The sequence below is a fragment of the Pan paniscus genome, chromosome 19 (assembly GCF_029289425.2).
Source record: "Pan paniscus chromosome 19, NHGRI_mPanPan1-v2.0_pri, whole genome shotgun sequence".
Lineage (NCBI taxonomy): Eukaryota > Metazoa > Chordata > Mammalia > Primates > Hominidae > Pan > Pan paniscus.
The window spans coordinates 75,773,350-75,786,113 of record NC_073268.2 but is presented as its reverse complement, the minus strand read 5'-3'; the positions used below and the strand labels follow the sequence as shown (position 1 = coordinate 75,786,113).

The following is a 12,764-nucleotide window of genomic DNA, read 5'->3' as shown; positions in this document are numbered from 1 at the left end:
GCTATTTACATTTAAATTAAAAAGAAATTAAAGCAAAAATTTAGTTTTTCAGTCACATCAGCCACATTTCAAGTGCTCAATATCCCTATGTAGCTAGTAGACAGTTCCATCATTGAAGAAAGTTCTATTGGACAATAACTCAAAGAGAAAAAGCCACAACAGTAACAATGACAGGGAAAACACCTTGTTAAATATAATTTGAATAACATATAAACATGTGTATGGAAAAAACAATTTTGCAAAGAAGCTGAGGATTCGATATAAATGGAATCTTTTAAAAGCAAGGTACAAATTCCAATTATGGTCAGAAACAATTGTTCAAGAGCAACTACCATGGTTCCTGAAATGTGAATTTTCCTAAATACTCAAATGAAAATGATTGTGTTCTACATACACACCATTCTGTGTCTTATTTCCTAATCAGAGTGAAAGCACTTTCACTAAAATTAACCACACACTTTAAGCTGGGTAAACTGACCATCAAGAAAATTCTGAAGAATATGATACATTTTAAACTTAGAAGCTATTCCCAGGAGACTGCCGCATAATTCCAGGAAGTCTACCTCTTCCAGAGAGTACAACTAAGCATGTAGTAAATCCCAGTACTTAGCATTGCTTTCTATTCACAATCCAAACTAACTATAGCAAGAACCCCTAACATTTGACTCAACGACACATTCCATGCCTGCATCTATGGATCAAAGGGGAAAGAACAGGGTAGGGAGATTTTTAATTGAAGACCCAAAGAATCTAGGAATACAATGGAATGTGTCAAGTGGCCTAAAGATACTTAATGTGCCAGAAAATTGAGAATCACCAAAAAATTAAGAATCACAGGCAATATTTTATATATGTAGCCTAGGATTTTTATAGAATCTGCAATTCCAACAGTATCTTGCTCAAATAGGCACTCATTTATTAACTGCTATCAGTCTAAACAGTCTAGGAAAAAAGAAATCTTCATATATTCACATTCATTTGCTGTAGGTCCAAGCTTTGATGACAAGAGATCCTTCAGTTGGACAATGTAGTTAAAGGGTATAAAAATAAGTTCATTTACAGTTTCACAAGCTAACTCTACACTCACACTTAAGTTCCTCATTTCTTGTTTCCAGTTTTTATCCTACGTGTTTCAGAAAGTTTTCTGCTACTTAGCAAACTGGTAGAAGCTCAGAGGTCAAAGACCAAAGATGCCAATTAAAATAATCCTTATTAGTTGGGCTCGGTGGTTCACACCTATTATCCCAGCACTTTGGGAGTCCAAAGCAAAGGATTGCTTGAGCCCAGGCATTCGAGACTAGCCTGGGCAACATGAAACTCCATCTGTACAAAAAATACAAAAATTAGCCAGGTGTGGTGGCTCATGGCTGTAGTCCCAGCTACTCAGGATGCTGAGGTGGGAGGATGGCTTGAGCCCAGTAGGTCAAGGCTGCAGTGAGCTGTGATGGCGCCACTGACCTCCCGCAAAAACCCTGTCTCTTCAAAAAAACAAAAAGCTTATTAATTTTTAAAAAGGAAGGAGATAATGATATGAAGTTAGGAGATATATTATCATGAAAGAGGCTGTAGTTATTTGGGCTCCACAATTAATCAACTGGAGCACAGTCATATTAGCTAAGCAAGCTTAAGTTTAGGCATGACATAGCAATCCAAAACACAGAGGACTGAATTTTTCAATTTGCAAATCGCTTTATATTCAAAATCTTCAAATTATTTGAGAAGAAAATGGCTTCATTCAAGCATCTGCAGAAACTTTGATCCAGTTACAAAACAGACATGTATTAAATTTGTCTTTAATAAGTGACAAGGTTGGGTTCGAATCTTTGGGATCATTTAACAATTCTTGTCTCCTCTTTAAAAGAAATGAAAAGCTATTACTCCAACCACCACAAGATTTAGTAGTGAGCTACACATCTGCCGTGGAAAATAAAGAGCAGCTGTACTTGATTCTCTGTGTGGTTTATAAACATTTGTCTGCAGAAAGATATTTCAGATGCAGTTTAATACGAAAATAAGCCCGCGTTTTCCCCTCACACTTAAGAACAGCAACCCTCAGCTCTCCACATTCATTTGCCACCCGACTTTAACAAAAGCAACCACAGCAATTAAACTTGGATTGATCAAAAAAAAAATGTCCATTTTGTTATTTAACATTTTTAACCCTCTGTAAAAGTGTTTTTATTGCCAAGGTATATTCCATTACTTCAGATGAGTTATTTGAAAATTATAGATGACTGAGGAAAGTGCATTATTTAACTCATTTTATGGGTAAAGATTTATTATTCTTTACATTTCAAGCCTTAAAGGAAAATAAGTCCTTGCTAGTGCAAACATGGTAATACTTGCAAAGAAATATGAAATTATGTTACTTATAGCCTGAATGTTAAAACCTTTTATTAACAAGAATCCTTTATGTATGCTATGCCAATGGGGGAATGTAAAAATGGTCTTCAATGGTAAAGTGTCTAATAGATCACTGATATTAGTGTCATGTCAAACCACTGCATTCTCCGTCATTATGGAATTAGCCCTTCAGACGACTGAGCTGAGGCAGGTTTCTTTAAGGGGATATTTGGGAAGAAAGCAAATTAATAGGAATAAATTATTTAAGCTACAGTAAAAATCAGGATTGGTGACACAGGAAAATCAAAAGCTCTGAAGAGGTTTAATTCAGTGAAGCCTTCCAATGGTCACCTGCCTAGGCCCGCCACTGGCATGTTGCCAGATAACAATATGTTGCCTCCAGGATAAGGAACCACGGGGAAGAACTCTAGAACTTACTAAAGGGAAGCCAGTCACAGACCAAATAGCCCTGCAGGTCTCAGAGCAGCTGTGCTCTGTCCCCAGGGCTCTGTTCAATTCCATGCGATCCTGAAGAAGATATTCAAAACTACCTGCTACTACTCGAGAAGACTAAAAGATAACCTCTGTATCACTCTTTCCTACCTTCCAGAACCAAAGAGGGGTTAAGAGCCACAACATCCCCAGAGAAATAAAAAAAGGGGGAAGGGGAGGCGAGTTTCCTTAGGGAGTTTGACCCCACACACTCTGAGACTGACATCGCTCTAAGAAATGCGTTCTCCCATTCTACCCTCGTTCCGTTCTTTCAGTGACCTTCTGTCCCTACTGCCTCAGGGAAGGCAAGAGAAAAGCCACCGCCTCACCACCACCCCCAACCCCCACCACCGGAGAAGGTGCCTTTCTCAGTTGAGAGCCGCAGAGGGAGGGAAAAAAAAGGTTGCTCCTCCCCAACCCACCCGCCCCACAACTCCTGGGTGCAGACACGATGAGGGAAAGAGGAGAGCAATGGAAGGTGACAGCCCCGCACTGGCCCAGGGGATAAGAATCCTTGCTCTGGTAGAAACAAGGGAGAATCCCCCTCCCACTCCCCTACCCAAATGAATGAAATGAATAAAATGGGGAGAGAGTTTGTACGCGCAGTTCTGGCCATCCAGGAAGCAAGATCGAGAGGCCTTTGGATCCAGGCCTGGTCCTTGCATCTCTTTGCACCCCAACTCCTGTCCTTTCCATCCAAGCCCCACATCATTTAATATTTTAAGCTTTCCAAGATAGTGCCCCCTCCTCCACCTACCCCAATCACCGACAACCCCCCCGCCCCTCCAGCTCCGATACTGCTCGGGCCCAGACTCCAGCGTCTTCCATCCTTCCTACCACCTTCTCCACAGCCCTCACCAGCCCGGGCCCGGCCGCACCTGGAGATGCTCCTGAAAACGAATTGGCAGAATCTGGGCCATGGCGCTGTCGGGGGTTATGGTCTCCTCCTGTCACTGGGGCTGCGGGGCAGTGGCTGCCCGGGCTCTCCAAGGGAGAGGAGGAGAAGGGGAGGGGGGAGGCTGGGCTCAGCAGGATCCTCTCCGGGGACGCAGGAAACTGGCAGGCAGACGAAAGAGCTCGGGTCGGGGGCGGAGGCTCCAGGGGCCAGGAGAGCCGCAATGGCGGAACCGGGCGCAGCGCAGACTCCGGAAACGGCTGAGCCCAGCGGAAGGATCCCGGCGACAGAACTCCGCCCAGTCGCCTCACCCCCTCCGCCTTATGTACCCCTCCACGGAGCGGCGCGCGCGGCGGGCGCAGGAATTCGGGGCGCAGTGCGCCCGGTGCCTCGCTTCCTGACGCCACATAGGGGGAAACAGAGGAACCGGAGGGACTACTTTTTTAGACTCATCACTTTCGCCAGTCTTCTTTTTCTCCCCCCCCTTTTTTTTTTTCATTTTGCCACATCATGCGACTCGGGGCGACCGACGTCACTTCCGTGGGCGCTTTAGGTCCCACCCACGTACTTCCAGGTGCACGTGATACTGATGGGGAAGGGTCGGCTGATTGCTGCCAGAATGGAGAGTTCGTTTTAAGGAAATGCGGCGTCTCCTGGGAGTGAAGAGGCTTTTGGGCCACCTTGAGGCATGACGGGTGCCGCTTCCTTTCCCTGCGACCGCTGCCTGTTTCGACTGAGCCCCTTACAGGAGGACGTGGCGGGGGCAGACGGGCGCAGCCTCCCGCCCTCTCCGTGACTCAGGGAAACGGCCTCGCCGCAGAGCGCTCCCTCGGCAGCTGGCTGCAGCACTCCTCCCCCGCCGGGCTTCAGAGTGGGTGGTTTCCTACAGCCTAGGGAGGGGGCCTGAAACGGGGTTTAAAATCTTCCCTGCCCTCACACAAGCCCTTCTGACTGTTGGAGAACCTGACGCGCGGATTCTAACTAGAACTGGCACTCTCTTCGGGTGTTAGATAATTAACTCAAAGGACAGCGAAGGCCTTTTATGATGTCTCTCAAGCTGGCCTTATGACAGCCTTTCTTAACGTTTCTGCGGACATTTTGGCGGACTTGTGTCGGCCTAGCTCAGTGATCAGTTTCGTTAAAGAATTTGAGTATCCGAACATTAAAGGATTGGACCTAAATTCTAGCAGGAGGATTTTTAGCCACATCAAATAATTTACGTCTCAAAGATTTAGATAATTAGGGTAAGGATGCTTAGTAAAACCTGAAGGTTCCATCGCGCCACTGCACTCCAACCTGGGCGACAGAGCGAGACTCCGTCTCAAAAAAAAAAAAAACCAAAAAACCTGAAGGTTCCTGGAGGAAAGAGATGAACTATTAGCCGTGTATTTCGGTGGGACCACCTCAACATAGGTTCCTGTAGGTTAGCAATGTAGAAATGTAGCGCATCAAAGCCGGAGCATCCTGTCTTCAAAGAGCATGAAGGTATCAACGGCATTCATTGTCGATTAATAATAACCTTCCTGGTACTTTCTTGCTAAAGTATAAGCCATAATAATATTTCATAATCGCACCAATACAATAAAGGATGAAAGACGTTAGTTCTGTGCCTTTTATCTTTGTAAGAGAGGTGATTCTCCCCCCCCACCCCCCGCCCCGCCGAAAGAGAAAAGCTCAAGTCCTCAATAATTATTTTTAGTGTCCTTTTCATTTAAAGGACATAAAACCCTATTGGGTAGACGATAATTTTGTATGCTAAGCAGTTTAGGTTACAGTGAGAAGTTTGCCAATCATTTTAGTTGCTTTTAGTGTTTTTCCCTTTTACTTAACTGTCTCAAACACTGAGCATGAGAGAAGAGTCTGGCAGGTAAGAGGGCAAAGATTGTTCTGCAAAGAAAAGCCTTGCCACCATGTTGTAAGAGTGAATATTTATGCTTGCAAAATTTCTTTTTGTATTGTTAAGCTAAATACACGAAGATCCTCTGTTCCGCAACATTTGAAATAACCTAATGCCAGTCTAGTAATAACTGCTTTAAACCCTTTTTGGAAGTAGACAAATTCTAAATTAAAATTCTAAGGGAGTAATTGTTTTATTACAGTAATTCAATAGCTTGATCAAGTCACCTTTTCAATCTCAGAATCCGGAGATAAAAGAGCCATCTCATGAATGGGCCACCAAAATTTAATTAGTGTCTGGCATTTTCATACAGACCCTGTAACTTTAAGTACATTTAGAATCCCAAAAGCAGTTGATTTTAGCTATTTGGAGTGGAATATCTAACCAAAAAGTGCGCTGAGGTTGTTAGTGACTGCTACGTCATCACACATAGAAGTTACACTGTTTTGAGAAATAATTTAGGAAGAGGAAAAATAGATCGTGATACCCTGGGTCATTTTGAAATGATCTTCAAATTAATCCAAAAATTTTCAAGAGAAAAAAAAAGTCAAGATGATAAACATTAAAAAAAAAACCCTATGCCTTTTTAAAGATGAATAATTTGAGTAGGGTAATAAGAGTTTTTGTTTTGTTTTGTTTTGTTTTTTAATGGGAGTCTGCTGTTCTTGGTAACAGTATAAAGGCAGTTTCACTGGTTTCACTGGTTTAGTTACCTAAGCAATACCTGAATGGCACTGTTTTCAGACATTACCTCAAGTTAGAAGGGAGAACAGATAACCTAATAGACCAGGAAGCAAATCCTACTACCCAGAATGGCTTTTTCTACGATACAGTATGACATAGTCTTTTAATAAGACAATGCTATGAATGATCACTCTAGCTTTTGGTTTCAGAAAATGTTTTAGCAAGGTAGCCATGTTAATCAATGGTGAAGTGAAAGCTATTTTAGTTGGAATGCTCATCAACAGTAGGTCCCTATCATGAGTCACAGCAAGTGCCATTAGCAAAAACTACATTGCTTGGTCTGTTATTTTGAGGACTGCTAGTTTCTCAAAACCTATACAAGAAACCTGTGTTGTGTCACTAATTTTAATGTTATGCCAACAATTAGGATGGAGATATATACATATACATATATATATAAACACTCAATAGAATGACACCTCAAAACACAAACAAAAAACAAAAAAAAACCAACCCCTTTCACTGTAGGATTTCTCCATAGCTGTTCATCTTCAAGCAGCCCTAGCACTAATGCCCCTGCCTTTTAAAAACTTGACCTTTTAAAAACAGCCTGAATTCACTGCACTGCAAAAGTCACAAAGAAAAGGCATATCTCACATAGTCAGAAATTAATTTTCAATCAGAACTTTAATCCACTGTACCAAATGTTTACAATTCAGATTCCAATAAAGCCATAAAGGACATACTTTAGTATTATCCAAGTAAGATACTTGGTTTTGCCATTTAAACAGTAGCTTTGAAGCATCTCAACCCCCTGGGGCCACTGATATGAATCCCAGCAGGATTAGACTGGCTAGGTCTTTATTTTTTCATGCAAGATAAGGAGCAGCCTATCAAATGCCAGTAAACAAATGTACAAGTCACTGACTATCGGCAAGGCTCCCCGCTCCAAAATGAAGAAAAGAAAGCAGCATTTACAAAGCAAGAACAATTTTTTTTTTTTTTGAGACGGAGTCTTGCTCTTGTCGCCCAGGCCAGACTGCAATGGTGTGATCTCGGCCCACCGCAACCTCCGCCTCCTGGGTTCAGGCAATTCTCCTGCCTCAGCCTCCCGAGGAGCTGGGATTACAGGCACCAGCCACCATGCCTGGCTTATTTTTGTATTTTTAGTAGAGACAGGGGTTTCACCATGTTGGGTAGGCTGGTCTTGAACTCCTGACCTCAGGTGATCTGCCTGCCTCAGCCTCCTCAAGTGCTGGGATTACAGGTATGAGCCACCACACCCAGCCCCACAAGAACAAAATTTTAATGGCATTTTAATTTTACTATGAAACGTACCTTACTCTTGACATCCACTGCGCAGGCTTGTTTTAAACCTTTAAATATTTAGACAAGTTTTATAACGTACCATGGATAGCAATAAGATCTATAGTGAATCTTTACTTTGTATCAGCATTGGGCATGTTCCAAGTGAAAAGCCAAGACTAGCTTCGTGGGGATCCAATGTAGAATGAAGTCACATTATATAGGGCCCACCCATGTTTTTGAAGGGTTAAATAAGACCCTGGCAGAGGAATGAAGTGGTTCATGACATTACCTTAAAAAGCCATTTCACAAAAGTTGGTTTAGGCAGGACGTGGTGGCTCAGCCTGTAATCCCAGCACTTTGGGAGGCCGAGGCGGGCGGATTACCTGAGGTCAGGAGTTTGAGACCAGCCTGGCCAACATGGTGAAATCCCACCTCTACTAAATATACAAAAATTAGCCAGGCACCGTGGCAGGTGCCTGTCATCCCAGCTACTTGGGAGGCTGAGGCAGGAGAATCGCTTGAACCTGGGAGGTGGAGGTTGCAGTGAGCCGAGATCACACCATTGCACTCCAGCCTGGGTGACAGAGCGAGACTCGGTCTCAAAAATAAAATAAGTTTCTGGATGCCTTCAATTTCACTTTTGTTTTTTGAACCCCCCTGCCTATTTCCCTTTCAATTCTAGACAAATTAAAGGAAACATTCCTATTATAAGTATACTTTTATATAGCACTTTTAAGAAAGGTGTTTATTAATAGGGGATTTCATATCAGAGGATCAGATAAATATGTCTTCATTTGCCACTCTACAGTGTGCCACTGCACTCCAGCCTGGGAACAGAGCAAGATTCCGTCTTTTAAAAAAAAGCTAGTTTAAATATAGCAATTCACAGAACATTGTGGACAGGAAAACCCAGGAGGATTTTAACCCTGCTGATCAATAGGGAGTCAGATGCCATGTCACAACATCTTGCAACAAAAGTCACAAGAAGCTTGAGAGCATCTATAGAATGAAGAGGTAATGAGGGTGAGAGTGTGGGATTAATTGTTAAGGGCTATTTGTTTTTTCTATTTCTAAATATGTAGAACGTTCTGTGTTCACCTCCTAGAGTTACTACTGTCTCCAAAGCAAAACATGACCCACAGATATGTTCCCTTGGGAAATGTAGAGTTTTGCCACTCTAGGGATAGTTCTGCCAGTAGCAGTGTACATCTGCAGCCTTGTTAATGGTAGTAAACTCTCACTTCTTCGCAACAGAATAGCTAAGGACTGAGATTTGGTAAAGTTTTGGTTAACTCAATAATTAAAGTTTTAAGGAATTATAATCTAACTTCTTCAACAAATATTTTCCAGTACCTACAATGTAAAATTAAATACTCAATGTTAAATTATTTTGTAAAGCCTTTTTTGAAAAAAAAAATTGATATAGGGAAAGCAGTTCTGAACCTTAAAGGCCTCAGATTCATCAAAGTGAACAGTTGTTGTATAGTACTCCTGCAAATGTAACCTAATCTGAGTAGTACCAAACCTAGGCAATACTAGGAATTACTTTTTTTAAAATGCCATACCTCATCCTGTCATGACTACTAAAAGTAGATTACTATGTAAATCAAATGAAATACCTGGTTATTTTCTTTTCCTGGTTGCTCATATTCCAAATAACTATGAGTTTAATGTTGTATAGTATAAAATCCATACAATTACTTTTCATTCCACAACACTGCAGTGATGAAAAGTATGCAGCATTCATATAAGCCTACCTTAGATTTATTGATATAAATTGTTTTTCTTTTCCGAGTCAACCTTGTTGGCACCAAGAGTCATGAAAAGGTCTCCCCTTAGGTTAACTCCACCAACCAGTCAAATATGTAGTCCTCCATTATCCACAAGGGATATATTCCAAGACCTCTATAGAGGATGCCTGAAACCACAGCTAATACTGAACCCCATACAGTATACACTATGTTTTTCTATACATATATACCTATGATAAAGTTTAACTTATAAATTAGGCACAGTAAGATATTAACAATGAAAATAGGACAATTATAACAATGTACTATAATAAAAGTTATATGTGAATGTGGTCTCTCAAAATATCATTGTAGTTACCTATTTTTGGACACAGTTGAACACAGGTAACTGAAACATCAGAAAAGGAAACCTCAGATAATAAGGGACTACAATATAAAGCATTCTACATGCATGGTGAAAATAAAAACTAATGATGAAGACAGCTGTTACAGTCTATTTTAGTTACTATATAGTTGACCCATCAGATCAGATGGAGAGATAAGATTATACTCATTACTGAGGAAGGCTTAAACATTCCATTATTAATTTATTAAAAAAATTTAACCTTTGCACAGAAGTGATAAAAATTCCATTTTTAAAAAAGGAACTAAATGAAGTAGCAGACACGTACACAATGGCACATGATAAAAGGAAAATCCTGGCCCAAGCTACTTTAAAATTTTTCTATCTGTAGGAATGAGTGACACTCAAATTATTCTCCATTTGACTTATTAGTGTTAACCCAAGATACAGAATGGACATTGCAAAACCCTTCCAAAAAATCCTTCTCAAAGTGACACCAAAACCTTTCCATTGTTTACATCTGGTTCCTCTCCCCAACCACACAAATTGTCTTTTTGTTTCAGTGCAGGTCCTACTCTTCCCTCAAAGACTCAGCTTAAAATCCATTTATCGGCAAGGCACGGTGCCTCACGCCTGTAATCCCAGCACTTTGGGAAGCCGAGGTGGGTGGATCACTTGAGGTCAGGAGTTCAAGACCATCCTGGCCAACACGGTGAAACCCCGCCTCTGCTAAAAATACAAAAATTAGCTGGGTGCGATGGCGGGCGCCTGTAGTCCCAGCTACTCAGGAGGCTAAGCCAGGAGAATTGCTTGAACCGGGGAGGCGGAAGTTGCAGTGAGCCAAGATGGCGTCATTGCACTCCAGCTTGGGCAACAGAGTGAGGCTCTGTCTCAAAAAAAAAAAAAAAAAAAAAAAATCAATTTACCTTACTTCTCCAGCTATTAAAGCATTTATTGATTACATGACCCATTTAATTTGAAGCCTAGGCTACTTTGTTGTTAGTAATCGCATCTGGACTTGGCACAACAATCATTTATAAATACCTCCCATATACAAAGCACCAAACTGGGTGCTAGGCTGTATTTTGGGTTCACTCATCTCATTTCCTGTATTTTAGCTGAGAACCAAGTAATAATATTAATAGGTGGGAAAAATATGTGGATTTTATCTGGACAAAGAATGTGACTAATCATTGTCGTTTTTTTCTGAGATAGAGTCTTGCTCCGTTGCCCAGGCTGGAGTGCAGTGGTGCGATCTCGGCTCACTGCAACCTCCACCTCATGGGTTCAAGGGATTCTCCTGCCCCAGCCTCCTGAGTAGCTAGGATTACAGGCACGTACCACTGCACTCAGTTAATTTTTTGTATCTTTAGTAGAGACGGGGTTTCACCATGTTGGCCAGGCTGGTCTGGAGCTCCTGACCTCGTGATCCGCCCACCTCGGCCTCCCAAAGTGCTGGGATTACAGGTGTGAGCTACGATGCCCAGCTGTGACTAATCATTTTCTTTGAAAAATCTTTAACAGCTTCACAAGGGAATTTTGTATTATTCATGTATTAAGTTTAAAGGAACAGCTAACAAGTAATAAGGATTACTTTAAAAATCTTTGGGTGATTAAAGATTACTATTTAAATTTATTGATTCCTTGATATTATGTTTAGTCTCATCAACTCTGCTATGAAGAAAAAGTAAAAGCCAGAAAAATCTGACATTTCATTAAGACCTCTTCTTGCAAATGAAGTGATCATTTAAGTTAGAATGGGAATATTAAAAAGTAGCTTTTCTAGATTCAAATACAAGTGGTAAAAAACTGAAACTGGTGGGCGTGGTGGCTCACACCTGTAATCCCAGCACTTTGGGAGGCCAAGGCAGGCGGATCACTTGAGGTCAGAAGTTTGAGACCAGCCTGGCCAACATAGGAAACCCCATCTCTACTAAAAATACAAAAATTAGCTGGGTGTGGTGGCATGTGCCTGTAATCCCAGCTACTCAGGACACTGAGGCAGGAGAATCATTTGAACCTGGGAGGCGGAGGTTGCAGTGAGCCGAGATCATGCCACTGCGCTCCAGCCTGGGCGACAGAGTAAGACTCCATCTCAAAGAAAAAAAACCTGAAATCAAAACAATAATCCAGTCATCCCTTAGTATCAGCTGGGGTTTGGTTCCAGGACTTCCCCCTGAGGATACCAAAATCTGGTTGATGCTCAAATTTCTCATATAAAATGGGTAGTGTCTGCATATATGCGCATTTTCCTGCATACTTTACATCATATCTAGATTATTTATAATATCTAATACAATGTAAATAGTTGTTATACTCTTTTTTTCTTTATATTATCTTTCATTATTGTATTATTTTTATTGGATTTTCTTTGGAATATTTGAAATCTGTGGTTGGTTGAATCTGTGGTTGTGGAACCCCAGATACTGAGCCCCCAGATACAGGGGGCTGACTGTATTTGCTGACATGTGAAATTTGAATTTCATTCTCCATAGTTTTATTGGAACATAGTGATATTCATTCATGTACTGTCTGTTGTTGCTTTCATACTACAACATCAGAGTAGCTGCAACAGAAATTACATGTCCAGAAAGCCTAAAATATTTACTATCTGGCTTATCAAATTCAAATCAGATAATTTTATTATTCCCTACAGTTTGAACACATGGAAAAAGCATTAAATATCTAAATATGTAAATTAAGATAATGAGGCACCTTTTTGTCAATAATTAGAAGACTGAGGAACTATGAGGTGTAGTAAGACTGGCATTTTCATATATTGCTGGTTGGAATATGAACTGGTTCATCTGTTCTGCTAAATAGGAGTACACATCAGGAATCTCAGAAATCACTTTCACTGCTGTAGGATTCAACAGTAAGAACATATCACAATTTATTAAACCTTTTCCCTACTGATATAGCTATATATATGTGCTGTTTTCAGATTTCTATTAGCAACGATGGTGTATTTCACATTGTAATGAATGCTGTATTTAACATTTTTAATGTATTTATCATCAGCAATTAACGCTAAATCTATAGGAGTCCAAT

General features: G+C 41.0%; 1 protein-coding gene across 2 annotated transcripts in view; it reads right to left on the bottom strand.

The window, feature by feature from the left end:
- Positions 1-6,815, bottom strand: part of CLTC (clathrin heavy chain) — a 77,893-nt gene extending 71,078 nt beyond the window's left edge. For both annotated transcript variants that reach the window (XM_008970551.5, XM_003817354.6), the window contains exon 1: positions 3,714-6,815. In XM_008970551.5, coding sequence (XP_008968799.1) covers positions 3,714-3,755 — 42 coding nt within the window. In that variant the 5' untranslated portion in view covers positions 3,756-6,815. The remainder of the gene's footprint in view (positions 1-3,713) is intronic.
- Between the last annotated feature and the right edge of the window lie 5,949 nt (positions 6,816-12,764).